The sequence below is a fragment of the Pongo abelii genome, chromosome 17 (assembly GCF_028885655.2).
Source record: "Pongo abelii isolate AG06213 chromosome 17, NHGRI_mPonAbe1-v2.0_pri, whole genome shotgun sequence".
Lineage (NCBI taxonomy): Eukaryota > Metazoa > Chordata > Mammalia > Primates > Hominidae > Pongo > Pongo abelii.
In genome coordinates this window covers 45,884,769-45,912,516 of record NC_072002.2, presented here as the reverse complement: position 1 = coordinate 45,912,516, position 27,748 = coordinate 45,884,769, and the positions used below count along the sequence as shown (strand labels likewise).

The window sequence follows — 27,748 nt, the reverse complement described above, 5'->3', positions numbered from 1 at the left end:
GTTGGCCAGGATGGTCTCGATCTCCTGACCTTGTGATCCACCTGCCTCGGCTTCCCAAAGTGCTGGGACTACAGGCATGAGTCACTGCAGCCTGTCTCTGTTTTTAAAGGGATATTATCCTGAGAGTTCAGCACCAGTTATTTGGTGTATGTGATGAAGCAATCTTTGCAAAGCAACTAAGGTCTGCGTTTTTATTTTCAAACCTTTTAAGTCTTAATCTCAGGCTTGATCAGTATTAATTCAGGACTGTGTATTTGATAGAGTGAGATTTTGAGCTAGAAACATCTTCACCATATTTGAAATAGAAAAGTAATTTTTCTGCTAGACAGGTACCCAGGGAGTACTAAGCAGTTGAAGAGCAGCTCAGGAATTCTAGTTAAATATGGAGGATGGACATGGGTTCACTGCTTCTTTCCAAACTCCTAAAATGAGAGTGAAAGAAAAAACTTTTGAAAAGTTATTAAACCTCAAGGACAGAAAGTCGTGGGTGAGAGATTTTCACACGTTTCTGTTAAGTCAGGAAGCAGATGGAGTGCTGATGCCTAGCAGAACAGCGGATGTGCAAACCCACATGCTTGTAGAGGGTGATGTGACAAGACTAGAGTCAATTTGCTGGACACACCTCTGTCTCAGTGCTGTCACAGAAGGTAGGCTGAAGCACTGCACTAAAGTAAGGAGATTGTTTAAACGTTTGACTACAAAACAGCCACATTCCCAGTTGCTCATCTTTACTTGTACTGCCAGGTTATTACTCTGTTGTATCTTGTAGAAACTTTTTCCAGTTTATCCTGTGGAAAAGGTGTAGCAGGAAGCTGCTGAGAGTGCTGATGCACCTGTGTGGTAGGGCATAAAACCAGGGGGATTGAGTAAGTCTGCATGCTGACCTTAGGGACCCCAGGCCTTTCCCTCTCTGGCCTTTTGAAGCCAACAGCCAGGTGTGAATCTCCCCGCTCCTCCAGCTGTGGCAGGGCATAGTGTTGTCTTCGCTAGAGAAATAAATTATCTCCAGGAAAAAGAGTCCAGATCTGATATTTGAAGGTCTCCAAAGGAAAAGGCCAGCCTGTCACTTTATCAGGTCCCTGCAGCCCAGTTTCATTTATTCAACAAAAGGGATATGGCAGTGAACAAACCAGACAAGGCCCCTTCTTTTGCTGGCCCAGAAGGACAGGCAGTAGTAAATCATTGTGCAGTGTCTCCATGGCACGCAGGGCAGAGAGTGGTAAGGGCAGGTAGAGGTGCTCTTTTATGCAGAGCATTTGGGGAAGGCCTCTCTGGGGAGGTGAGATCAGAGCATCCTGGAATGATGTAAAGGAGCATGCCATGCTGTTGTAGAGGCTGTAGAGGCTGTAGAGGCTGTGCACTCTGGAGAAGGCAGGAGAATACTGCGTGTGTTTGAGCAAAGAGGTCGATGTCGCCAGAGCAGCTGGCTGAGGAACATTCTGGGGAGGAAATCAGAGAAGCAAATAAAGAAGTGCAGGGTGAGGGCTTGGATTATCCTGTGTTAGGTAGATTAAGTCACTCCTCTACATAAAACCTTCAGATGACACTGGATAAAGTGATGTTTTAGAAACCTAAAGAAGGTCTGGTAACACTTGAAGACCAGTTCTCCATGCCAGCTTGTACCACTTTTGGTATTGTTACCTCATATTTCACATTTAAATGTATGTGATAGGTGGTAATTTTATATTAATGTATACTGACCTAATGCAAGTCTCTCCTCTGCTTAAAACCCTCCACTGCCTTCTGGAGGTTCTTAAGTAGAGGAGCAACTTAATCGCTGGTGTGTTCCTCTCGACGTCCACCTGCTTGTGTCTCTTCCTGCCAGGATCTCGGGGCTTTCATAGGCACAGGATGGGGGATACTGGGAATTCTAGGAAAAATGACAAATGATTATGAATCAGAAACCTATGAACATTCTCAGCAATACTGGGAAATTTTTTTTTCCTGGAATTTTTTACCCAGCCAAAATGACAAATGTGAGAGTAGACTAATGGCATTTTCAGTCCTTAATTGGCTAAAAGCATATTTTCCATGGGTCTTTACTTAGGAAGCGCTTGAAGAATGTGCCTCAGCAAATTGAGAAAGCCAAGGAAAAGGTGTGGGTGATTTAGGGAATGAAGAAGACCCAGGTGATATTCACACATGGTCTGGAGAGGGCAAGGGAGAGTTGGGCTTGAGAGATGGAGAAGGAATTGATAGATGATTTGATGTGTTTGAATGATTACATCAATTATTAATAGGTGTAGGGCATATTTCTTGGGCCTTTTGTACAAAGTAATAATATAATAGTTATATAGAAAACTGTAGTTACTCCCAGTTTGCAAAAGAAAACAGTTTACTCAGCACTGAAGAAATATTAAATATTTACATAGTCCTAATAATGTAAAGTCTTGATTTAACCAAAAATTATGATAAAACTATATTGGGAGAATAGAGGTAGGGGCAGGAGGTGTGGTGGTTTAACTCTTCCACTACCATGATAAGAAGTCAAGAGACAGTGTCTAAAGTGAAAGAAGCAAGAAATATCAGAACTCTCATTTCCTCAAAATATGTAGATAAATACCAGAATAAATGGGAAGAGTTGAAATGTATTGCTCTTGGGGGATGGAGATGGATTAGATATGGAACTTCTTATTTCTGTTATAAGCCTTTGAGTATTATGTCCACATTTAATAAAACATTTAATAAGAACAATTTTTAAAACCTTAAAGAAAAGTAGTTTGTTAAAGCTGATGTTGATATACTAGTCATAACATTATAATTTAACTCTCTTTTCTTTTTATTTTATTTCACTGGTGAAAAAAGAGGCTGTAAAAAATAAAGTGACTTCTATTACCTCACGTTAGTGCAAGGCCTAGGACTAAAAATTAGTAATTTTTCACTCTTGAGGTAGTGCTCTGATGATGACTACAATATGTATCTCATTCACTTCTATCGTAATCCTTTTTTTTTTATATTTTAGAAATGGTTTTGATAAATATTGCTAAAGCATTGATAAATGCCCTTTAATTTTCTTTAGATGCAGAATGAAGGTTTTTTATTGCCAGTGCACCTTAATATATGTTCACTGATAAATAAAGGAAAATGGTTGTAATGTAGGGAGTTGGGTTCTGTGTAATAAAATTCTATTTTTTGTCCTTTAAAATGCCCTTAATCTTTATCATAAGCAATAATAGAAACTATTTATTGCCCACGTACTTTAATGTATTTTCTGTAATAATAAAGGAAAATGGTTGTAATAAGGGAAGTTGGGCTTTGTGTAATAAGTTCCCATTGTTTTTTGTCTAAAATGCTCTTGGTATTTATTATAAGCATTAATAATAGAAAGTTAGACCTCCTTGGTGTTGGTACTTTAGAGGAGGGTCACTGCTGAGTCATTTCCAGTTTCCTCTTCTCTTAGTCTTGACAGCATATGGAAAGCTCCACTAAAAAAATAAAACCTATATTATTTTTAATGACTTTTTTTCTCGTCACAAGTAATCTATATCCTGATGTATTTGAAGTAGAGCAGAAATACAAATTATTTAAATGTGCTGATGTAGCAATGGACTAGATACTGTTTTCTTCTATGTTATTAAATTATAAAATAATATAGTAAGTAAATTTAAACAGTGTATTTGAAAATCCTGAAGTATATTTATTATTTGTCTATTTCATTTGGGTCTAATTATTGTAATCATTTGACCATGATGCAACAAGTTTGAAAAATAATAGAAAAAAGTCAGATGGGGGCCGGGCGCGGTGGCTCACACCTGTAATCCCAGCACTTTGGGAGGCTGAGGTGGGTGGATCACGAGTTCCGTAGTTTGAGACCAGCCTAGCCAACATGGTGAAACCCTGTCTCTACTAAAAATACCAAAAAAAAAAAAAAAAAAAGAAAAAAGTTAGTTGATGAAGTGTGAGTACATTTCTATTTTTTCTCTCGGTCTGCTCCATGAAGACTGGCACACAACCTTTTAACCGTGCGATGCTTTTCAACGTGGGCTTCAAAGAGGCCATGAAAGACAGTGTCTGGGACTGTGTAATCTTCCACGATGTGGATCATCTACCTGAAAATGACCGGAACTATTACGGATGTGGAGAAATGCCACGTCATTTTGCTGCAAAGCTGGATAAATACATGTATATGTAAGTAGTGTGCACTGTTCCTGATATTGTACGATATAATTGCACAGTCATAGCATTGAAATTGTAGCAGCATTATGTCCCTAAATCTGAGAGAACTCAAGAACCCCAAGAATATCATCTTTAACTCCATCGTGTCCTTCTGGGGAGCCAGGACACAGAGTGGTTTTTCGTTCCTCTGGGTGGTTCCTTACACAGAGGTTTGAATGTGGTGTGGTGGGAAAGAGAGCCTGGTTTCTGTGGTCAAGCAGACACAGATTTAAACTTGGGTTCTCACACTTACAGTTCCAGGACCTATAGGTTAGTCACTTGCATCTCTGAAGGTGTATTCCTTGTTCACTGGGATAATAGATTCCATCCATAGAGCTGCTGTGAGATCACATGTGCTCTGTGCCTGCTGTGTGGTAGGTGCATAACTCACCTTGACTCCTGCCTGCTCTCCTCCAGTGATGGTTTGGAGGGCCACAAAGCCCTCTCTTCTGCTGTTTATCTTCTTCCTAAGCTGTGCATTCTTGACCTGCCCTTTAATAATAAACCAAATCTTTTCCTTCTCTAATTGGAGATAATTTAAAATGTGAACAGTTATCAGAGCTGAGATAGTAACTTAAAAGGACATGAAAGAATGCAAGTCTAATATGGGGAAAGGATCACAGTTTTCATTGGCCTAATGGGAGTAGAGAGAAAATAAAGCTGTTTGTTGCTTAGGGCAGGAAGATGTTGCCTGTGTCACAGTTTTGCCTGGTGCTAATCTAGAGTAGAGAGAAGCAAAAAGTCTGACACAAGCAGGAAAAGAATGCTTGTTTCTTTCTTCTTCTTCCTCTTCCTCCTCCCCACTCCTGCTCCTCTCCTTCCCCCTTCCGCTCGCCTCCTTCCGCTCCCCTCCTTCCCCCTACCCCTCTTCCTCTTTCTTCTTTCCTTCCTTCCTGCTCCTCCTTCTCCACCTTGTCCTTCTCCTCCTCCTCCTTCCTTTTTTTTTTCTTTGCTGGTCATTGTTATCATTAGAAAACCTTTTTCTTTATTACCTCTGTATCTCAACTTTGAGTATGGGGTTACCTTGAAGAAGGCCATCAAGGTTCACAATCTGGTTCTCTTTTTCTTTTTCTTTTCTTTTTTTTGAGACAGAGTCTCGCTTTGTCACCCAGGCTGGGGTGCAGTGGTGCGATCTTGGCTCACTGCAAGCTCTGCCTCCCAGGTTCACGCCATTCTCCTGCTTCAGCCTCCCGTGTAGCTGGGACTACAGGCGCCTGCTACCACGCCTGGCTAATTTTTTTGTATTTTTAGTAGAGACGGGGTTTCACTGTGTTAGCCAAGATAGTCTCAATCTCCTGACCTTGTGACACCCACCTCGGCCTCCCAAAGTGCTGGGATTACAGGCGTGAGCCACCGCGCCCAGCAACAATCTGGTTCTTACCACTTCTGGAAACTTGATTTCGGTCAGTTTGCTAGAATCACATTAGATCCAGGGTAACTGATTTTCACACACACACAAAAAATCATAAAGGTCATATAAACTAAGAATTCTAAATTAATTTGTTGTTAAATTCTAAATGAATTTGTTTTTTGTCTAAATAATTTGTTGTTAACTTGAAAATATCAATTTCTAATAAAATACAGTTGACCCTTGAGTAATGCAGGGGTTACAGTAGTGACCGCCTCCCCCAACCACCGGAATGCAGTTGAAAATCTAGTATAAGTTTTGACTCCCCAAAACCTTAACTACTAATAGCCTATTGTTAGCCAAAAGCCTTATCAATAATATAAACAATTGAGTAACACATATTTTGTATGTTATATGTATTGTATACCATATTCTTACCATAAAGTAAGCTAGAGAGAAGTTATTAAGAAAATCATAAGGGAGGGAAAATATATTTACTGTCCATTAAGTGGAAGTGGATCATCCTAAAGGTCTTCATCCTCATCGTCCTCACGTGGAGTAGGCTAAGGAAGAGGAGGGGTTGGTCTTGGGATCTCAAGGGTGGCAAGGTGAAAGAGTTGAAGATGGAAAAGGAGGCAGGAGAGGCACATTCTATGTAACTTTTATTGAAAAAGAAATTGTATATCAGTGGACTTGTGCACCTCAAACCTGTGTTGTTCAAGGGTCAGCTGTATTCATATCCATCTAGACTAGTCCCTGGATTGGTTAGGCATCTTGGACGTTTGTAGAGAAATTAGAATGTAGCTCAGGGAGAATGGCAGTAGATCAAGGCCTGGTCTGGACAGTGCATAGACTTCAGCTGTGGGATGAAGCCTGGTGAAGCGTCCCTGCCCCACAGTGATGGCCACACTGCTGCTGACCAGAGAACTCAGACCCTCAGGTGTAGTGTCTCTCCCACTTTGGACAGTGTAAGATAAACACTGCAAGAGTTTGACTTGTTGGGTTTTGTTTTCTCTTCTTTAGTTTATCTCTTATACCTTCATTTTACCTAATAACTTTCCATTATTCGTATAGCACAATTGATTATTTCCACTTAGAGCAGTAAATGGAATTGATAGGCTTGCTGATTTATACATATCAATAAACACACAGACACATTTATTCATGTCTCCCTATCTGACGATCTCAGGTTTTTCCTAAACTACTAGCCTGGGCAAGAATAATCCATCTGATGTGGGAAGTACACGGTGCCAAGAATGCTTATTGGCCTGTGGAACCCCCAGCTAGTCTTATTGTAATACCAGAACACTAAGCTCCCAAGTGTGAGCCTTGAGAGGTCTCAGGAGAGTATGGTTGTCTTTAGGATCAGTGTTGCTGTTACCATCTTGGAGTACCTTTGACCTAGGATGAGGGCAAGACTGCTTTCTCCTACAACCCTAGGCTTCCATGAAGGAACTACTCTTCCCTGGTCTGTGTGCCACACAAGACCCCAGCTGGCAAACAGCACGTCCTTCTCAGAATGTGAGGCGAGTGTCTAACAAAAAGCTCCCTCCTCTGAGACAGCTTGGCTGTGGTGGCAGCCAGGTTTCCCTCAGCTTGATTTTTGGGTGCTGTGCATGGTCACGTTTTCTCTGCTCTGGCATCTGCTCCCCAGGGGCATGTTTCAGTCCATGGGAATATATTCAGGATTGCAGGTCTAGGGACACTGCCTAAACGTCGGAAAGTCAATCTATACCTAAACACACAGTTTAGCTAAGTAAAAATATAGTTTAGAAAAGTTTAAAAACATTGCATCGTTTGACACATTCCTTGGAGTATGAGTTAGGGAAGGGTAAGGAAAATAAAATCCAAATAAAAATATAGTGATTTCTGTAACTATCAGTGCATTGAAAATGAATATATTTGTAAATATCCATGAATATTTTGAGAGTATAATCCCAACAGATAAGATCATTATAAAAGTAGGTAGCTAGAAAATTAAATGCTAGAATTGTCTTTTGTAATTGATATTTATCCTGCTCTATATAATAAATAATGCATTTATAATTCAGTTAATTTTTTAAGTGTTACTAGTTTAGGAATATCTAACATGCATTGACCATTATTAATATATTTAATCATGTTTACTTTTGTCATGAAAATATACAATTTTGGGGCACTGGGTTTTGAGCCTTACAGGTTTTATTTTGAGTCTTATTTGTATACTAAATATTAAATTTAGGTTTCCGTAAGTGCTTTATATTTAACATAACACATTTACATGTACTTGTTTCACTAGAATATAAAAATGTTTTATGTCTTGGTGTAGTTTACATTTTCTAAAATAATTGTCTATATAGAATATAAGGGCATATTTTGCAAAGCACACGAAAGACTGAAACCTTCATTTCACGTGGGAAACTATTATGATTTTATTTTTAGAATACTGTGTCTTTCTTTTCTAGTCTTCCATATAAAGAATTTTTTGGTGGTGTAAGTGGGCTGACAGTGGAACAATTTAGAAAGATCAATGGTTTTCCTAATGCCTTCTGGGGATGGGGAGGAGAAGATGATGACCTTTGGAACAGGTATGTTGAGGTACAAATTGTTCACTAATAGAATTTTTATAAATCTTATTTATATTAGGTAAATTGTAGTACTTATCCATTCCAAGAAGATTCTTTGGGATGGAATATGTTTGAGGTTTCTAAACCCTATTTTGTGTTTCTCTTTTTTTTCATTAAGTCTGCTTTCTGAAATTATTGGCAGCATGTAATTAGAGCAGCAGTCCCCAGCTTTTTTGGCACCAGGGACCAGTCTCCTGGAAGATAATTTTTCGAAGCACCCAGGAGGATGGTTTTGGGAGGAAACCGTTCCACCTCAGATCATCAGGCATTAGATTCTCATAAGGAGCATACAGCCTAGATCCCTCACATGTGCAGTTTACAATAGGGTTTGTGTTCCTCTGAAAATCTAATGCCATTCGCTGATCTGACAGGAGGTGGAGCTCAAGCAGTAATGATTGCTCACCTCCTGCTGTGCGGCCCAGTTTTTAACAGGCCATGGACCTATACTGGTTTGTGGCCCAGGGGTTAGGGAACCCTGGATTAGAGCATTTTTTTGTGTTTTAAAATTGAACTCACATAACCCATTTTCATATTTTATTTCTCTATATTTTCATTTCCATATGTGGCATTGTAGAGTTCACTATGCTGGATATAATGTAACCAGACCAGAGGGAGACTTAGGAAAATACAAGTCAATTCCTCATCACCATAGAGGTGAAGTCCAGTTTTTAGGACGGTAAGTTGAATGTCATCTTCAGATACCAAGGTTTCCAAAGCTGTTGAATAAATGAAAGGTAAATAAAAATGCGTTGAATCCCAAAAAAGCTGCTGAAGGGAATTTTCATAATGGAAGGGAAGTATTTTTTGCTGAAGGGAATCTTTACAAAAGGAAGCATTTTTGGTGCTTGTTTTGAAGAGATACACACATATATGCGTTAATAAATACACATATTTACATTAAAGAGCCCGGTTAACTATTTATGTAAAAGTATTTATGTAACATAAAGCATAATGTTTTATTTATTAAAGATGTCTAATTGTAAAAGTGCAAAATAATTTTTTCAGGTGGCATTTTTTGAGTAGTAAAATTACTAATTTAGAATAAAGGTTTAGAGATTCTTAAATTATGCGCAAGAACCAGAGATTGTAAAGGGCATTAAGTGCTTTAATTATAAGATGACCTTGAACACAGTCCTTATCAGTTTTCCTTTTTGAACATGTTTTGTTACTTTTTTGTTTTTTCCTCTAAAACTATAGGTATAAATTACTAAGGTATTCCAAGGAGCGTCAGTACATCGATGGGTTGAACAATTTAATATATAGGCCAAAAATACTGGTTGATAGGTTGTATACAAACATATCTGTAAACCTCATGCCAGAGTTAGCTCCAATCGAAGACTATTAAAAGAAGTGGCTGTTGTGGCAAGGTGGACCACAATGCTGGATCATAAACTTGGAGCACACTCAGTGGAGGTCAGTGATTGGCTGTGTCACAGTGCCCTTTTCTCTGAGAAGAGCCAGCAGTCCAGTGTTTACAGAGTGGGACTATATACAGTCACCCTTCTCTCACTTGTCCTCCCTGCTCTGAGACACACCCCTGTGGCGAGCACCGCAGAAACCGGAAGCCACTACTTAAGATCGGAAGTTAAGAGAGCTCCCTATGAAGAGAAAATTTTTATACTAAAATCTATAATTTAATTCAAGAGAATGCTTTTATTTCCATTTAAACATATTTTGTATATATGTGATATAAATTAATGTGTGCAAATTGTTGAAAAATTAGATGTGTTGCAGTTTTGCATGTAATCGGTTATACCTTTATTGGACTTTTATAGACATTTTTTATTTGCATGAAAAAAACTCACTAAATTTATGTCACTAAACAAAGGTTAACCCTTGTGTGAAATGAAGGAACTGTCAATAATTGACAGCCAACTAATACAGTAAACTGTTATACTAGTTTTGAGCTTTAGACCTCAGCCTTTTGTGTGGAAGAAGTCACAGCTTTCTTAGGCTTTAAAGGGAAAGAAGAAAGGACTTAAATAGCTTTTCTTCCTACCGGGATTACCTATGTTTTTCCTTGCTTGCAATCTCATCTGATTTTGCTAGAAATCACAACCATATTGTTTATGCATATTGCATGAGTATTACCAAGAAAAATCTTAAAAGTTGTGATGTGACATGATATAAAGGACCTCTTTATGTTAAATGTCTTTCATGTACCTCTGGTGTGTCAGGGATTTTGTGCCTCAAAAAATGTTTCCAAGGTTGTGTGTTTATACTCTGTATTTTTTTTTAATTCACAGTGAACAGCACTTTTATTATTTCCAGTTCAGAAGAGCCAAAAAAAAAGTATCTTCATTTAAAAAGAAATCAAGTCAGTTTTTTTAAAAGAATGATCTATGGAAGAAAACCCAGTAGTACTTATAATATACAAATGAATTATACTATTAGATAAGAATTAAATATTCTATTTTTATGAAGATAAATACTTAGTAGATAAAAACAAATTTTAAGTTTAGTTCTCAGACATAGAATTTCACTTTTGGAGGGGACCCTTGAATGTTAGTTTCATTCAAACTATATTTTGTTTTTTTCACTTTTAAGAGATTATATCTCTGGTGTTAATTACTAAAATTTTCTTTCTAAAAGTATAATTTAGTAGAATTATCTTAAAATACATGATCAGTTATTCAGTGTGCTGATACTATAATGTCTTCTATATGTAGTATCTAAAAGTATAATTTAATACAATTATCTTAAAATACATGATGAGTTATTTGGTGCACTGATGCCATAATGTCTTCTATATGTAGTATCTCATATGTTTGCGTAAGTGTCAGGGCTTTGTCCAGTTATCTTCATATGACTGTTCTCTGAAAAAAGGTCTTACTACCTGATATCAAGTACATATCTTAATTTTGGATGAATTTTTCCACAGTAAACCCGAACAATATTCTTTTTTGAAAATTAGCAATTATAAAGATTCTTTAAAATATCTTGATATTTTCACAAATTTTAAACAAAATATTAAATATCTATAAAGTGAATCTTCAACAACAATGATGAGCAATAGAAATCTATATATGAGAGACGTTTGGATAATATTTGCCTCAAGGATTGTTTACCTAAAACAGAACTATGGTTACTTATCTCAGATTGTAAGTTTTATTTTGAAGTGTCATTTTTATGGCAATATTGATAACACAGATGACCACAAACTAAATCATAAAATAATTGAATCCTTACACTTTGAGAAAATGGATAGCTTCTCTGTTATGATACCAAACAAAATATTTTCATATTTATTTCTTAGCACTATTTCCAAAATATTTATATTTCAGTTTTTTTGTGGTACACGATGAAAAATCAAACTTTCTGAAAATTATGATATTTGTACTTAATTTGTGTATTACTTCATTTTCTGACTCTATTACATAGTTTTTAAAGTCAATGAAAGAGATTGAGAATGTTAACATTTGTTGATCAATGTGGAGCTGTCCGCATTCGGTATCTTTTCATTTTTATATATATTTTACAGTTTCAAGAAAACTTAGGACTACTAGTATCTGCCTTATTTTCTTAAGTCTAGTGTTAATTTTTGTTTCAGGAATGAGATATAAACATTTTGCTTTTTTTTTCAGTTTTGAATATGGTTTGTCATCCTGTGAAAACCACCTAGTTTGCTTTTTGTTTGTTTTGCTTTTTTAGTGTAGACCTAAAATTATTTTTGCCTATAAACAGTGACCTTAATATGTTTCTGTAAGAGTGACAGAGCTGTGCCCGTTTATCTTCATTGTATTATTACACAAAGATTAACAAATATATTGCAAATGCAAATTATCTTCTTTATAGGATGTGTGGAGGATTTATTAATGGCATATATTGATTGCCTATTGCATATCCAGTGCAATGCTAGGTATGTCTATGGAAAGAGTATTATTACTTCATTTCTAAACAAATGAAGTCAAGCAAATTGAGATCTTTCTGAAATTATGAAGACATCCTCTGATAACTTATCTGTTGTATTTCCTAGTCTCAAAGTCAAGAAACCCGTATATGTGGACCTAGGGCTAATAGGAGGTCTCTGTGGCACTAACTGGGAAAATTACATGGTGCTTTTCATCTACAGAAAGAAGTAATGACTAATGGGCCTGTCTGTAGAGAAGAAAAGGAGAAGAGTACACATTTGCTGGAACTATATATAATTCACAGTGGAGATATTTCTTTGCCAAAACTAGGGTTTTATGAGTATTTTTTAAATCTACATTTAAGTTTTTTTTTTTGCGAAAAGGTATTCAGTAAGAAAACTTTATAATATTAAGTAGATACAGTTATGTATTAAAAATTTCCTTATATACCCTTTTGCCAGCCAAGATACTGATACCTATTTTAAAACAAAATGGAAAAATGTCCAATACAATATTCTCTTTCTGGAGGCTTCCTACAAGTGAAAGCAGATTTTGTCATTTTATTTGGCCTTTGCTTGTCTTTGATATATTTCTTTATGTGTTTTTCAAATAAATACTATTCTAGATTTATTGTCTTGGATTTGCAAGTATGCTGGTTGAGAGAAGTAAAATGGTTATAGTATTGTTTATCAGAAAGAGGAAGTGTACTTAAGATTATTTTATTTATTTAGATGAAAGACTTCTATATAAATGCACTGAAATAAATGCTAGTAATTTCTTGTATCCCACTTTTCTTCTTTTTTTGCTTCTCATGGAAATGTTTGTACTTTTTTATCATTGTCTTTTATGAAATATAATGTTCTAAAGACTTTGTGTGAAGATGTAATTATTTTCCTCTCAGGAACTTTTTTGGGTTACCTGGGATTTTTGTTTGTTTGTTATCCTAAATTTTAATTATTGATGAATATCTTAGTTGACACTAGGGTTGCAATATAAGCATAAGGTAACCACAGCTTAAATACAGTTGGAGATCACCTTATTCCTTTTATCTTAAAAAGTAGTATTTAAGTATTTTTTATTAGTACAACAATTAGTAATTATTATATCAAGATAAATATTTAAGAATTCATTTTAGCATAAATTTTCTTCTCCCTGCACAACTTCAATAAACTAAGCTGGTGTGTTATGCTCAATTTACTACTTGTTTTTCAGGTATCGATGATTTTTAAGGCAAAGAGCCAAATCTCAAAAATACCTACGGACTAGATTTGTATTTGAGACTAGATTGTGAGATCATGAGTTTTTATCAACTTAACTATTTGTGAAATGAATTGTAATTACTCTATGTATAATATGATCTATAGGGATATTGTCACTGCATGTCACAACTAAAACCAATCATTAAATCATAATCATTTAAAGCCATGAAATTTAGTCAGCTTAGTCTGCCCCACTATGGTATTAATGTGTCCTCTGGTGAAAACATAGTAACTCCATTTAATGATCATATATATATATATGTGTGTGTGTGTGTGTGTGTGTATATGATCATATATACCTCCTTGATGTCCTATATATATATATATACACACACACACAGTACACACACACACTTTTTGTGCTATCTTTAGACAAAGATTTAAGGTTGTTGGGTATATTCTGGACCAAAATTTTATTTAGAGAAGTCTGTTCTTAAGGAGCATGTACTGTATTGCTCTTGATTTAAGCGACTTCAGAAAAGTGATTTGCCATTCAACTATACAATGAAAAGAAAAAAAACACGGTGTGAAAAATAAAACTTGCATCTTTCTCAACACATTCCCCTAACAGATTTTGGTTGCATGCCCTTGCTAATATAATCTTCCCAATTTTATCAGTTTGAGTGTGTGCTCTGGAGGATCTTGAGAGGTATCAGACATTACCTACCCTCAAGGAGTTTACATCCTCTCTGTGTAAAACTGATGTAGCAGAAACACCTGAAGAACCACATGCTATCAAATGAGGGGCTTATTTCTGTCCTTGGCAAACGCTGATTTTCTGTTTCACTAATTGAGCATCTTTGTAGGAGCAGCTTTTCTCCAGCACGTATTTCTCAGCTGTAAACATGTACTTCAGAAGGAGTTGTTGAGATAATTGTTCTTCTGCAATAGACCTTAAAAATTTGCTTAAGGATTTTGCATAAGGTGGGCTCTGTGGAAGGTGGGGATTATAAGCAAATACTGTAGAATTTTTACTTATAACTTAGACTGATCTGAGTTTGAATCCGGGGTCCTCTGCCATTATCTGTGAAACATTAACACATTTTCAAACATCTGTTGTTCTCAGTTTCCTGTTCTCTCAATCAAGGATGATGTTCTACCCGAGGATAATTGAAATGATTAAAAATAAGCTAACCCTAGTAGAGTACTCAGTGCCACTGTGTCAGTGTCTGACACGGAACAAAAACTTGGCTCATATTAAGTCAGTTTTTCAGCTTTAGATTAACAAGCTTTTCTTTTATGCACATTCTTGGCTTATATTTAAAGAATGATACTGCATTCTTTAATTCAACTAGAAAATGAAGTCAGCGATTATATGTGATCATGTATGTGAACCATTAGTAAAACTGGCAAAAGTGTACAATTGAAATTTGTCGACTGGACACAAAGTGTACAATTGAAATTTGTCGGCCGGGCCCGGTGGCTCACGCCTGTAATCCCAGCACTTTGGGAGGCCGAGGTGGGCGGATCACGAGGTCAGGAGATCGAGACCATCCTGGCTAACACGGTGAAACCCTGTTTCTACTAAAAATACAAAAAATTAGCCGCGGGTGGTGGCGGGTGCCTGGGGTCCCAGCTACTCGGGAGACTGAGGCAGGAGAGTGGCATGAACCCGGGAGGCGGAGCTTGCAGTGAGCGGAGATCGTGCATGCCACCGCACTCCAGCCTGGGCGACAGAGCGAGACTCCGTCTCAAAAAAAAAAAAAAAAAAAAAAAAATTTGTCAGTAATAGTCATAACAAATGTAGCAAATAGGAATCAGGGTCCCTTTCCTCACTGGGTTGTGTGGTTTTAGATGGCATGGAAAGCACACATTACAATATGTAGTTCATGGAAGGCATTTAGTAACTCAGAGCTTCTCCCAGTATCATACCGGAGGAAGTCAAATATCCCCGATGTGCCGGAGTCGCTGCTCTCTCTCTCTCCAACCTTGGCTTTTGGGTTTGGCTTTTCACACATATCTGCAGTTCCCTTGGAAGGTCCTTCCTCTGCCTTCCACTCGCCCTCTCTCTTTGGGTCAATGCTCACTTTTAATAGTATCCAATAGAACGTTTTGTGATGATGAAGATGTTTTACGTCCATGCTGTCCGATGTTAGTAGTCACTGGCCACATGTGGCTCTCAAGTACTCAAGATGTCAGTAGTATGGGTAAGGAACTCAATTTTTGATATTGTTAAATTTTAATCAGTCAAATGCAGCAGGCAATCTCTTGTACTTCTAGAGCTTTAACTCCATGGACCCACTAGATATACACAGGAAATTCCCAAGCCCTTATCTCCAGCTCGGAATTATTATTAGCATCTGACTCATTATCAATTTATTGGTCATCCGCACCTGTTTATTCACAGAAACTTAAAATTCCCCAGGTCCTTAGGTAAATGTATCAAATCCCTCTTCAAAACTTAGTCTTTTCCTGTGTTCCCATCCCCTTAGCAAAGTCAAGGCATGAATCTGAGTCATCCTCCCTTTTTCTCCTCCCCACAGTCAACATTACCTTTTAATTCTGTCTTCAGTCTGCCTGGGTCTTTTGTTTCTTCAACAACTGCCCAAACCTTCCCAATTTTTTTTTTTTTTTTTTTTAAGATAGGGTCTTACCGTATTGCCCAAGCTGGACTCAAACTCCTGGACTCAAGTGATCCACCTACCTCACTCCATCTTTTCTCACTGCAAGGATGTATCTTCTTTGACTCCATTTTCCATATTGCCACAGATATTGTCTCTTTTGAAATGCCACCTTGCTGAAAATCTTCCTGGGGCTTTCCACCGCCTATGGATAAGGTCCAAGTGTTTCTGCTTCTCATACCAGGCTCTTCATGATCTGAATTCTCCTTGCCTCTCCAAGACGGATACCTCACCTCTCACTCCTGTTCCACTCTTTCCGTTCCTTAGCTACCTATGAGCTGCTCCGAGTGGCCTCTTAACCGTTGCCTTTGTACACAATCTTTCCTATCTTATCCACCAGAGAATCTACTACATAGCTTGCTTGCTTGCTTTATTTATTTATTTATTTATTTATTTATTTAAGACAGGATCTGGCTCTCTTGCCCAGGCTGGAGTGCAGTGGTACCATCCTGGCTCACTGCAACCTCCTCCTCCCGAGTTCAAGCGATTCTCCTGCTTCAGCCTCCTAAGTAGCTGGGATTACAGGCACATGCCACCACACCCAGCTAATTTTTTTTTTTTTTTTTTTTTTTTGTAGAGAAAGAGTTTCACTATGTTGCCCAGGCTGGTCTCAAACTCCTCAGCTCCAGTGATTGCCTGCCTCGGCCTCCCAAAGTCCTAGGATTACAGATGTAAGCCACCGACCTTGGCCTACATACCTCTTTGACTCAATAAGCTCCTCTGGAAGCCTTCCCTGGCCAACCAGTTTGCCACTCACTCCTTTCACCTCTGCCCACAGTACCTAAACCCTATTAAAAGCATGGCTTATACTGTTGCATGTGTTTGATTAACAAATTTTCTTTCCTCCCAAAGACTGCTAACTATCTGAGAGTAGCAGTGTCTTATTTATTTTTGTACTTCTAGCATCTGGCATAGTGCTCAATGAATGAGTGAGTCTGTCAGAGGAACACTTTGCCATCTAATTAGGGAAGAACTAAACAGCATTCTAAATTACTGTTCTATTAAAACATATACCTCATCAGGAGATCGAGACCATCCTGGCTAACACGGTGAAACCCTGTCTCTACTAAAAATACAAAAAATTAGCCGGGCGTGGTGGCAGGCGCCTGTAGTCCCAGCTACTCGGTAGGCTGAGGCAGGAGAACGGCGGGAACCTGGGAGGTGGAGCTTGCTTTGAGCCAAGATCGCGCCACTGCACTCCAGCCTGGGTGACAGAGCGAGACTCTGTCTCAAAAAAAAAAAAAAAAAGAAAAGAAAAATAAAACATATACCTCATACTTGATTGTGTTAGGTAGGATCGGTGCCTTCATTAGGACTATTAAGGGCCATTGTCAAAATGTGTGACACACCTATGAATATATCTGAATAGAGAGCCCGGCTCTTTTATACTCAATATATTTTTAAAATTAAAAGGTATCTTCTAAGTCAGTTAATAGAGGTTAGTATATAAGAGAAAAAATAGCAAAGAATTCATTGCGAAGATCATTTTTATTGTTTTTTAAAACATGAAAAGTGAAGTCGCCCTTCCCACAAAATATAGTGTTATATGACCCTAATATTTTGATGAAAGATTATATTTAAAGAATGATACTGCAGTCTTTAATTCAACTAGAAAATGAAGTCAGCGATTACCCTATATGTGATCATGTATGTGAACAATTAGTAAAACTGGCAAAAGTGTACTATTGAAATTTGTCAGTAACAGTCATAAGAAGAAATGTAGCAAATAGGAATCAGGGTCCCTTTCCTCACAGGGTTGTGTGATTTTAGATGACATGGAAAGCACATCAGAGCAGACTGTGAAAACACCTAATTTGGCTTATGAAAGAGAAAGTGTTAATTTATCTCTGGAGTGTAATTTTCATCTGAGGTAGTTTTAGCAATGTATCTAGTTAATTTCCAAGGATTATTAGATGTTCTTGACACAGTTCTCCCTCCCTTTCCACCCCTCTGTTGCCTGCTTTTCCTTCTCCCTTCTCTTCCACCACCGTCTTTGTCAGAATCAGGAACAATCATGATGGTTATTAATTCTTCGTTAAATCCTGTTGAGTGTTTTTGTTTCAGCAGAACAGGATCACTATGGTAACTAGATTCCCCTTTTATTATACTCTTCTTCCCTTGCCCTTGGTATGAATGTCATTTTGCATAGGGTAATTATGCAGTCTTTTAGCGTGTTTAGCAACTCGGGTAGCCTTGTCTTCATTCTCTCTAACACCAATAATTTTTTGTCATTTATTAACACACTACATCTGAGCATTGTGCTTAGTGCTGGGGGAATGGGGGTAAATGAGATACAATTTTTTCCAAGTAGCCCGTAACCAAGAAAGGGAGCTGCTTGCCATGGGCTTCTCAAAAGGGCCAACCCCCTTTTCCTCTAAAATTTTACAGCCTACTTGTAAACCTGATGGCAAAAGTCTTGGACAGGTCCCATAAAAGAAGGAAAGCTTCCAGAGTTCTACCTTAGGCTGTGTAAGGGAGGGGCCTGGTCTGGTTACCGCAGAGAGGGTGTGAGTGAGGGTGGGAAACAGGTCGTCCGCAGCAGTGCTGGTTGGGGCAGAGGAGGGGCATAGCTTCTTTGCTGGTGCCCCTCTGGAGAGCAGACAGGTATGGCTAAAAGGGATGCTCTTCACTCTTCATAATAGCAAAGACTTGGAACCAACCCAGATGCCCATCAATGACAGACTGGATGAAGAAAATGTGGCACATATACACCGTGGAATACTACGAAGCCGCAAAACAGAATGAGTTCATGTCCTTTGCAGGGACAAGGATGAAGCTGGAAACCATTCTCAACAAACTAACACAGGAACAGAAAACTAAACACTGCGTGGTCTCACTCGTAAGTGGAAGTTGAACAATGAGAACACATGGACACAGGGAGGGGAACAACACACACTTGGGCCTGTTGGGGGGTGGGTGGGGTTGGGGGATAAGGAGAGGGAGGGAGAGCATTAGAACAAATACCTAATGCATGCAGGGCTTAAAACCTAGATGACAGGTTGATAGGTGCAGCAAACCGCCATGGCACCGGTATACCTATGTAACAAACCTGCATGTTCTGCACATGTATTCTGTAACTTAAAAAATACATATATTTTAAAAAGGGGCTGCTCTTTTTTAAGTTCTTAGACTTAGAGCATGTTTTAAGTCCTTATACTTAGAGCATGTTTTTCTTGGGGGTTTTCTAAAAATCTGCCTTATTGGCATTTCTGGGGTGCAGATGTTCTATTAAGTGATAGATGTCTCTAGCACCCAGGCTGGGATGTTAAGGAGGCCGGAAGAAACTCAAGTTGCTCACAGCTGGGTTCCTCCAGTTCACATGTTGCTAGTTAGTGTACTTTCTTCACTGCACCTTTCAGAGTCTCCTGGTAGGTTACTTATGTGTTTTGTACAGGGTGTAGTTTTGTTTTGTTTTGTTTTGTTTTGTCATTACTGGGAAGAGTAAATGGGATTTCCCCATCTTATTCAACTCACATAAAATGTCATAAAAAGAAAGGATCTATTCTGTATCTTGACTGTATCAATGTCAATAGTGTGGTTGTGACATCCTACTATAATTTGGCAAGATGTTGCCATGAGGAGGGGGACTAGGTAAAGGGTGTCCAGGATCTCTATTATTTCTTAAAACTGCATGTGAATCCACAATCATCTCAATTAAAAATTTATTTTAAAAAGAGGTTAATGGTCCTGTATGAAAGATGACCAACTCCACTTACAGTAAGAGAGATGCAGATTTGAATTACTTGCAAGTATCAATTCTGGCCTGTCAGACTGGCAAAAATCCAAATGTTTCATGAACACTGTTGATGAGGCTGTGGAGAGTCTGGTATTGTCATACATTGCTGGTCATACATTGCCTGGTATCGTCACCACCTCTGTGGAGGGAAAGTTGGCAATACCCAACAAAATTACTAAAGCATTTACCTTTTGTCCCAGAAATCTTCTTTCAGGCATGTACCCTAAACAAACATCTCTATAGATATGAAACAACAAATGTTGAAGTTTATGGACGCATTGTTTAGCAAAAGATTGGAAGCGCCTGAATGTCTATCCAGAGAGGACTGGTTGAATAAACTCTGTTTACCCACTCAGTGGAGCACTTTGAAGCCATGTAAAGGGGGCTGGGGGGCATTAAAGTTTTAAACACACACACGCATTGACTTTTCTGTCAAGCCTGAAGGACTTCATTGCTTCTAAGTGAAAAGAATATGGCATTAATTTTATAGTATATTTTTATAAGGAAATAAAAGCTATCCAAATGCATATTAGGACTCATTGGGGGAAATGATGGAGTAATTTTTTAATAATGATTTTTAGTAGCTACTTATCTAAAAACTTCTTTTAAAAGTCATTTCCTGGGAGTAAATGTAATTTTTTTCCTCCAGGCCCAGGAGCTAAAGTATTTTAATTACTAATCTCACTGGGGGAACAAATTGAGTGGAAATCATGATATCACAGATCAAGAAGGGAACTTTAAAGTCATCTAGTTTATTCCCTTACTTTTTATTAGATATTAATAAAAATCAGAAGAAATATAAGGGAAATTTACCACCCCTTCACTGGGCGATTGTAACAGCCTTTCGGCTCCACTCATTGGGTCTCCCCCAGCCACAAGACTGCACTTGAGAAAGCATCAATCGGATCTGATCATTACCCTTCTTAACCTTCTCCAGCTTTCCCATGACACACAAGCTCTTTAATTTCTTAGCATAGCCCTTCAGTCTTCTGCCATTCGCTAGGAAATACCTGAGCCTCTAACTAAACTGAATTGGCTCACCTTTCTCTGAATATTGCTGTTTTGTCTCAAATCTTAGTCCCTCTGCAGTTTCTTCGCTCCAGGAATGGCTTTTTCCTAGTTATTTGCCTGGTGCCTCCTACTTAGCTTTTAAGAACTAACACAATTGTCCCCTCCTCTGTGAAGCCTCCAGGCCCGCAGGAATTAGAACACATTTTTCTATTATGCTACCATAGCATTTTAAGTATTTCCATGGCAATGCTTTCCTCCTCCCTCCCTCCTTTCCTCTCTCTCTCCCACTCGTCCTCCTTCCTTTCTCTCTCCTCTCTCTCCCTTCTTTCCTTTTTCCCTCCTTCCCCCACCTTTCTCTTTCTCTTTTCTTTCTTTAATCCCTCTCTCCCTTCCTTTCCTTCCCTCCCTTCCCTCCCTTTCCTTCCTTCACTCCTTTCCCTCCCCTCCCTCCCTCCCTTCCTTCCTTCCCTTCTTCCTTCCTTCCCTTTCCTTTTTTCCTTCCTTCCTTCCTTCCTTCCTTCCTTCCTTCCTTCCATTCCGTCTTTCCATTGCTAAGAATGTTCCTTGCAAACAGGCTCTGTGTCTCCATTTACCTTTATAGCTCCAGCACCTGGAACAGAGTAGGTGCTCAATTAATGTAGGTTGAATGAATCAATGCATCTATGCCGTTGTAGGCTAAATAATTGCCCCTCAGAGCTGTCCACATTCAAATTCTCAGAACCTGTGAATACATTACCTTACATGATAAAAGGGATTTTGTATATGTGATTAAATTAAGGATCATGAACTGGGGAGATAATCTTGAATTTTTTAGGTGACCCAATATAATTACAAGGGTTCCTATAAGAAAGGGTCATAAACCAAGGAATGTTTAAGTTGCCTCTAGAAGCTGGAAAAGGCAGGGATATTGATTCTCCCCAAAGCATCCAGAATGAACACAGCCCTGCCAACACTTTAATTTTAGACTTTTGGTCAGAAGTCTAAAATTACACCTCCTGAGGAAGATGACCATTTTGTGTTGCTTTCAGCTACTGAATTTGTGGTAACTTGTTACGGTAACAATAGGAAACTAATACAGATACCTATACAAATTAACAAGTCCCAGTCCCTTTGGACTATTAGACATACTTTATAAAATTGTCTATTAAAGACATAGACAATACACACAAAAAATAAAAGACATGGAGAAATGGCCATCTTCAGTAATTAAATGAAAGTTAAGGTAATTATGAGATATAATGGTATGTCTGTTAAAGTGACAAAATATTATCAATAAGCAGCACTGGTAAGGCTGTAATGCCATAGAACTTACTATATTAATGTGTTCATATGCTAATATTACTCCAAACAGTAACAGAACTCTTGAGAGCTTATTATGTATCATACATTAAGTCCCTTGACATGTATTATGACAACTGGTTTCCAAAGTAACTCTCTGGAGTAGGTGCTATGATTATTCCCATTTTACAAATGGAAAAAAAACAAGGAAAGAAAGCTTATGTAATCTGTACAAGACAATAACAAGATAATACTATTTGCGAGAATGGAGCCAAGAATTCTTCCCAAGTAGTTTGATACCCAAGGCCTTGCTTAGTCTATGAGTTATATACTCCTAGAAATGTTAGGTCATTCACTTAATAATTCAAATTCAACAGAAGGAAAGAGCTGTATGCTTCATAAATCTGTTAACTGCAGCACTAATTACAAATACAAAAAACTAAGTTGAAACTAAGTATGTATCACATTATGGGGGTGATCTAATTATAGTATATAAACAAGATGGTAATTTTTTCAAAAAATGAAAATGATTGTAAAAATTACGAGAAACATGGGAAATTTGTTATGATAAAATCGTTAAAGCATAAAAAATAATTTCACAGTTATGACTGCAACTTTAAACATTTTTTATAATCTATTAATAAAAAACATTCTACTTTGGTAAAACCATGGGTTACTATAATTTTAATTTCTTCAACATTAAATTATTTTCAAGAAGAGTATAATAAAATTGTTACATTTGAAAAAATTTTGACAATTTTATTCTCAATATATAGGACTGACTTTCAATTTAACATTATGTGTGAGGAGAAAGCCTATTTTAGATCCATTACTGATTTCTTTCTACTTCCTTTTATCTTACCACAGAGAAGATGATGAATATTTTTATAGCTGTATCAGTTAAGACATTGTTGGTCATAAATAATGAAATAACTGAATCAAACTCACTTTAAAAAGGAAACTCTTTAGTTAATGTGGTGAACATTCCAGAAATAGTCAGTGCTTCAGCCACTCAGCAGTGTCATCAAGTCTGGCTTTCTCCCTTCCTGGAACTGCCCCCTCTCCCAAGGATGGCTCCCCTCGCAGTCCTAGGATGGCTGCCAGCACCTGCCAGGGCTGCCTTTGTTCAGGGACTTACCACATTTTTATCTATTCATAAAAGAGAAGCCCTGGGTTTCCCTGTGATTGGGCCATTTTAGATCCCTGCCATCCCTAAACCAAGTGCGTGGCAAAGATGATGAGACTTCACTGATTTAGACCAATGAGTTCCTCACTCCCACTCCCCTCCTCATGGAGCTATGGTTGAGATCATTTTCATTCCTACTTAGTGGGAGAAGAATGAATGAGATGGATGCTGGTGTTGTAGCTATAACGTCCATTACGGAGCATTTGTGAATTTCCCTTTTTTTGTGTTTGCCTTTTTACAGACGAATCCCAGGCAAGGCACTGACTCTCTGTGAGGGTCCCAAATCCCCACATAGGACGCCCGTTCCCTGTGCAGGCCCCAAGTACCCTAGCAATGCCTGGATCCAGGCAGTTCTCCCATCCCATGCTGCTTCTCTGTGAAGAGGCCTAGAAGAGCAGAGGATCTCTGTCTTTCAGCTCCCTCAACCAACACCTTCTTAGCAGGTTTTGGTGGTTGTTTTGAAAGAGGCAACCCTTGTTGTTTTGATTCCGGCCCTAGTCAGAAGGACACTTTAAATAGACTGGTTCTATTTTTAAATATTCCGAATGACTAAGTTGTTGAAATCAATCCACAGATGCAGAAACTGCCAGTCGATATTTGAACAAGTTTACCCCCAAGAGCTGGTAGTTTTCTAATGTTTTCCAACAAAACGGTCAATTTCTCATATACTGGTGGGTCATGATGCCATTTGTCACATCTGAGCAAGAGGAAAAACAACACCCTCATAAAGCCCATGGGCTCAGGAAGGGTTCAGATGAGAGCTATTTGCCTACCTAGAGTCAAACCTCTCATTCCTTCCTTCCAAGAATGCTGCTCCATCCTGCTCAAATATTTATTGAGCACGGACTGTGTGCTAGGCACTGTCCTCCAGAGACTTAGAAATATATTCCCATATCTTTTCCAAATACACTTTCCTAATGAGGCCAAGAGTAGTGTTCATTGAGCTCAGCACAAGTCCTTCAGGCAGCAGCCCAGGCTCTGAGGTCAGTCTCAGCATTCTCTCCCAAAGCCTGTTACTGCGCTTCCACACCGCGCCTTATACCCAGTTCCACCACCTTCCGCCTCCTGGGGAGTGAAATTAATGGCAGCAACAGCAGGCAGGTGACTGCTGAGCCTGGAGGGAAGCTCCACACAAGTGTTGATTTAAGAAAGCCTGCGTGTGACCCGCCTCTCCTTCAGCACTTGCATTGATTGCCAAAGATGAATTACCATCTGCCTTGGCTTTAAATTAACTGGGGCAGTTCTAACCCAGAGAGAATGGGGAGCCAGGAAAATGGAATTGATTCTAAGCTTATTTCCATTTTGAAAGGCAGTAAGAAGATGTAATGGGGCTCAGGGAGGGGTGTGTTCTATGAAGTGTGAAGTCAGAGGAAGGAATTGGCTGTAAAACTAAGTGTTTGGGTGGGAAATAAACATTCTTAGGAAGTGCTGCCTCTGCTGTAGCTCAAAATGCGGTTAGAGGCATAAATACTCTAAATTTTCTTGTTTGACAGGTGCTATCAAAATGTTTCAGGAGGTATTTGTGATTTGTGATTAGGCTTTGTGATTTTTGTTTTCAGAAGATATCTCAATATTAGTGGTTTTTGTTTTCAGGTTGTGTGTGTGCATACAGTGCCAGCTTCGAAGCTATGAGATTGGAAACTGGCCTGATTACCCCAGGCTCAGTGTGGCTAAAATTGGACTCATTATCTCTGACTGCAAATCTGTTCTTCTGTCCGTATCCCTGAGCTCAGTTACTCTCTCATCCATTCACACGGTTAGCCAGGACGGAAGCCTGAGGCTTCCTAGACTCCTCTAATTCTCTCACAGCCCACAACAAAGCTATCATCACTCATGTGCTGATTTTCTATTCTAAATACCCCTACAGACATCAAGGAAAAGAAGGAAATATTTAAACATCCTGGTATCTGAGAAGTGGCCTCAATGTTATTACAAGCTAATCTGGCTCTCTCCTAGCTGAGCTGTGTTGATCCCTTGGACGTAATCTCACAGAACATCAACACCAAACAAGGTTGCTCTGAGACCATGACAGCATAAGACAAAAACAAAAATCACTGTGAAATCCATAAAATACCAGATGTCACCCTCCCACTAAAATGAGTAACTGCTGCTGCTTTACAAATCATACCTTTATCTCTACTCTGGTCTGCCCTTCCTGTAGATGTGCTTGAGATACCCAATCATGGAATTATCCCCAGTTCCTTAGACTCTCCCCAAAGTCACCCAACCAAAGCCCAAGTCCTCTAATAGGTTTTTTCTAACACCCTCTTAGTGAGATGCCCCATGGTTTCCCATGGAGTATGTTTTCTCTTGCTGGAAGGAGTAATAAACCCAACTGATTCAGGCGCATAGGTGTGTTCCTGGGGGATGTGGACTGTGTAGCGTATTGACACCATTCTCTCCTCTCCATTTCTGGTTAAATCCTGTTTTTCATCATCACTAGCCTTTATTATCATCAGCAACAACATCATGTGTAGTTTTCCAAGTTCCAATGTTCTTCCCCTCTCAGCCTTTTTCATGCCACCATGAGATTACCTCACCCACCCCCACCAGTGGATTGTGTGAAACTTTTTGTTTATCAAAAATGGGCCACAGAATATAATGTACCAACAACATAAACTCCTAGATGTAACGCACTGAGAAGAACACAATATCATTTCTATAATATTCTTATCAAAAATGCATAATCCCATTTCAATCACGAGAAAAACATCAGGCAAATCCAAATTGAGGGATATTCTCAAAATAACTGATCAGTACTCTTCAAAAATGTCAGTCATGAAAGACAAGTGTGGTAAGTTGAATTGTGATCCCCCAAAACAGATAAACACATCCTAACCCCTAGTAACTTGGTGTGTGACCTTATTCGGAAGCAGGGCTGTTGCAGGTGTAATTCATCAGGACAGAGTCATACATGTCACACAAAAAAAACAGATACTGCATGATTCCACTTATGTGCAACTGAAGTAGTCAAATTTATAGCAACAGGAAAACGGAGGTTACCAGGGGCTGAGGGGAGGGGGTAAAGGTGAGTTGTTGTTTAATGGGTATAGAGTTTCAGATTAGCAAGATGACAAAGTCCTGGAAATCTGTTTCGCTAGCTTGTAAATATGCTTAACACTACTGAACTGTACACTGAAAAATTAAGATGGTAAATTTCTTGTTACATTTCAAAAATTAGATATATACATATACATATGTATAAATATATATTGATTTTAAAAGATGATATCATGCTGGTTAGGGTGGCCTCTAGTCCAATATGGCTAGTGTCTTTATAAAAAGATAGCCATGCGAAGGCAAAGACACACAAGGAGACTGCCCTGTGACAACAGAGGCAGAGACTGCAGTGATATAGCTGTAAGCCCAGGAAGCTTTGAAAAGGCAAGGAAGAATTCTCCTCTACAGATTTCAGAGACAGCACAGCTCTGCCAACATTTTGAGTTTGGACTTGTGGCCTCTAGAACTGTGAGACAATAAATTCTTGTTGTTTTAAGCCACGCTGTTTGTTATTACTTGTTACAGCAGCTCTAGAAAAACTACTACAGCAAAGAAAGACTGAGAAGCTGTTACAGGTTGGATAAAACTAAAATGTATTTCTATCAGTGTTCTTTTCCTGATTTTGATAATTGCACTGTGGTCATGTAAGTCGTTAACATTAAGAGAAGTTTGGTAAAGAGCTCTATGTACTATTTTTTCTAACTTCTTTGAAAGGCTAAAACTAGTTCAAAATGAAAAATTAAATAAACACGGTGTCTTAGGCTCTTTGTGCTGCTATAACAAAATACTTTAGGCTAGGTAACTTATAAAGAACAGAAATCTATTTTGTACAGTTCTGGGGACTATGAAGTCCAAGATCAAGCTGCCAGCTGGTAAGGGCCCAGTGTCTGCTTCCAAGATGGTACTTTGGTGTTGTGTCCTCCAAAAAGGGAGAGACACTGTGCCCTCACATTTTGGAAGGGGGAAGGGCAAGAGAGCTGAAGCCTGTGTGAATTGTCTTATACAAGGGCCTTCATCACGTTCCTGAGGGAGGAGTCCTTATGGCCTAATCACCTCTTAAAAGTTCCACCTCTTAATACAGGCATCCCCAGTCTGAAAATCTGAAATCTGAAATGCTCCAAAAGCCAAAACATTTTGAGCTCCAACAGAATGCTCAAAGGAAATGCTGAGCGGAGCACTTTGGACTTCAAAGTTTTGGGTTAGGGATCTTCAACCAATAATGCAAATACTCAGAAACTGGAAAAAAATCTGAAATCTGAAATACTTCTGGTCCCAAGTATTTTAAATAAGGGTTATTCAAATAGTACCATTACATTGGCAACACCTGAATTTTGGAGGGGATACAATCAAACCATAGCACATTGTATAGATTTTTTTAAAAATAAGAAACACTGATTTGGAATACTAATCTAAACATGACGCATCTCTGCTTAAAAACCTGCAATTGATGTGGGAGAAACAAGTCCTCTACGTTGCTTTCACTAACAAAGTGCCTGGCCTGACATGCAAGGGGCAAGGTTCATGAGCTATCCACATCCATCAACCTGCCCTCTGCTCTCTGACCTGGGTTCTCCAGCAGTGCTGACCACACGTGCTCATTTCCATGCCTCGCCTATTTCACATGACTCCATTCATTTATTATATCGTCTCCAATAATTTCTCTTTTGTCCTTAGGCAGCACTACTCCGCAGCTGCTT

At 38.6% G+C, this 27,748-nt stretch overlaps 1 protein-coding gene and 1 long non-coding RNA gene across 7 annotated transcripts in view; one reads left to right on the top strand and one right to left on the bottom strand.

The window, feature by feature from the left end:
* The window catches only part of B4GALT6 (beta-1,4-galactosyltransferase 6), a 69,693-nt gene extending 56,950 nt beyond the window's left edge, over positions 1 to 12,743 (top strand). For 3 of the 5 annotated variants that reach the window (XM_009252314.4, XM_002828143.5, XM_054537762.1), the window contains 4 exons: positions 3,941 to 4,128; positions 7,948 to 8,070; positions 8,684 to 8,785; positions 9,307 to 12,743. In XM_009252314.4, the coding sequence (XP_009250589.1) occupies positions 3,941 to 4,128; positions 7,948 to 8,070; positions 8,684 to 8,785; positions 9,307 to 9,454 (561 nt within the window). In that variant the 3' untranslated portion in view covers positions 9,455 to 12,743. The remainder of the gene's footprint in view (positions 1 to 3,940; positions 4,129 to 7,947; positions 8,071 to 8,683; positions 8,786 to 9,306) is intronic. The other 2 variants (XM_024235897.3, XM_024235898.3) reach the window with 2 other exon arrangements.
* The window catches only part of LOC129051533 (uncharacterized), a 28,481-nt gene continuing 917 nt past the window's right edge, over positions 185 to 27,748 (bottom strand). The window contains exons 3-6 of one of the 2 annotated variants that reach the window (XR_008515889.1): positions 21,181 to 21,197; positions 19,557 to 19,715; positions 1,702 to 1,870; positions 185 to 1,439 (exon numbers count right to left, since the gene is read on the bottom strand). This is a non-coding gene — a long non-coding RNA (uncharacterized LOC129051533). Of the gene's footprint in view, positions 1,440 to 1,701; positions 1,871 to 19,556; positions 19,716 to 21,066; positions 21,198 to 27,748 lie in introns of those variants that run through there. The other variant, XR_008515890.2, reaches the window with a different exon arrangement.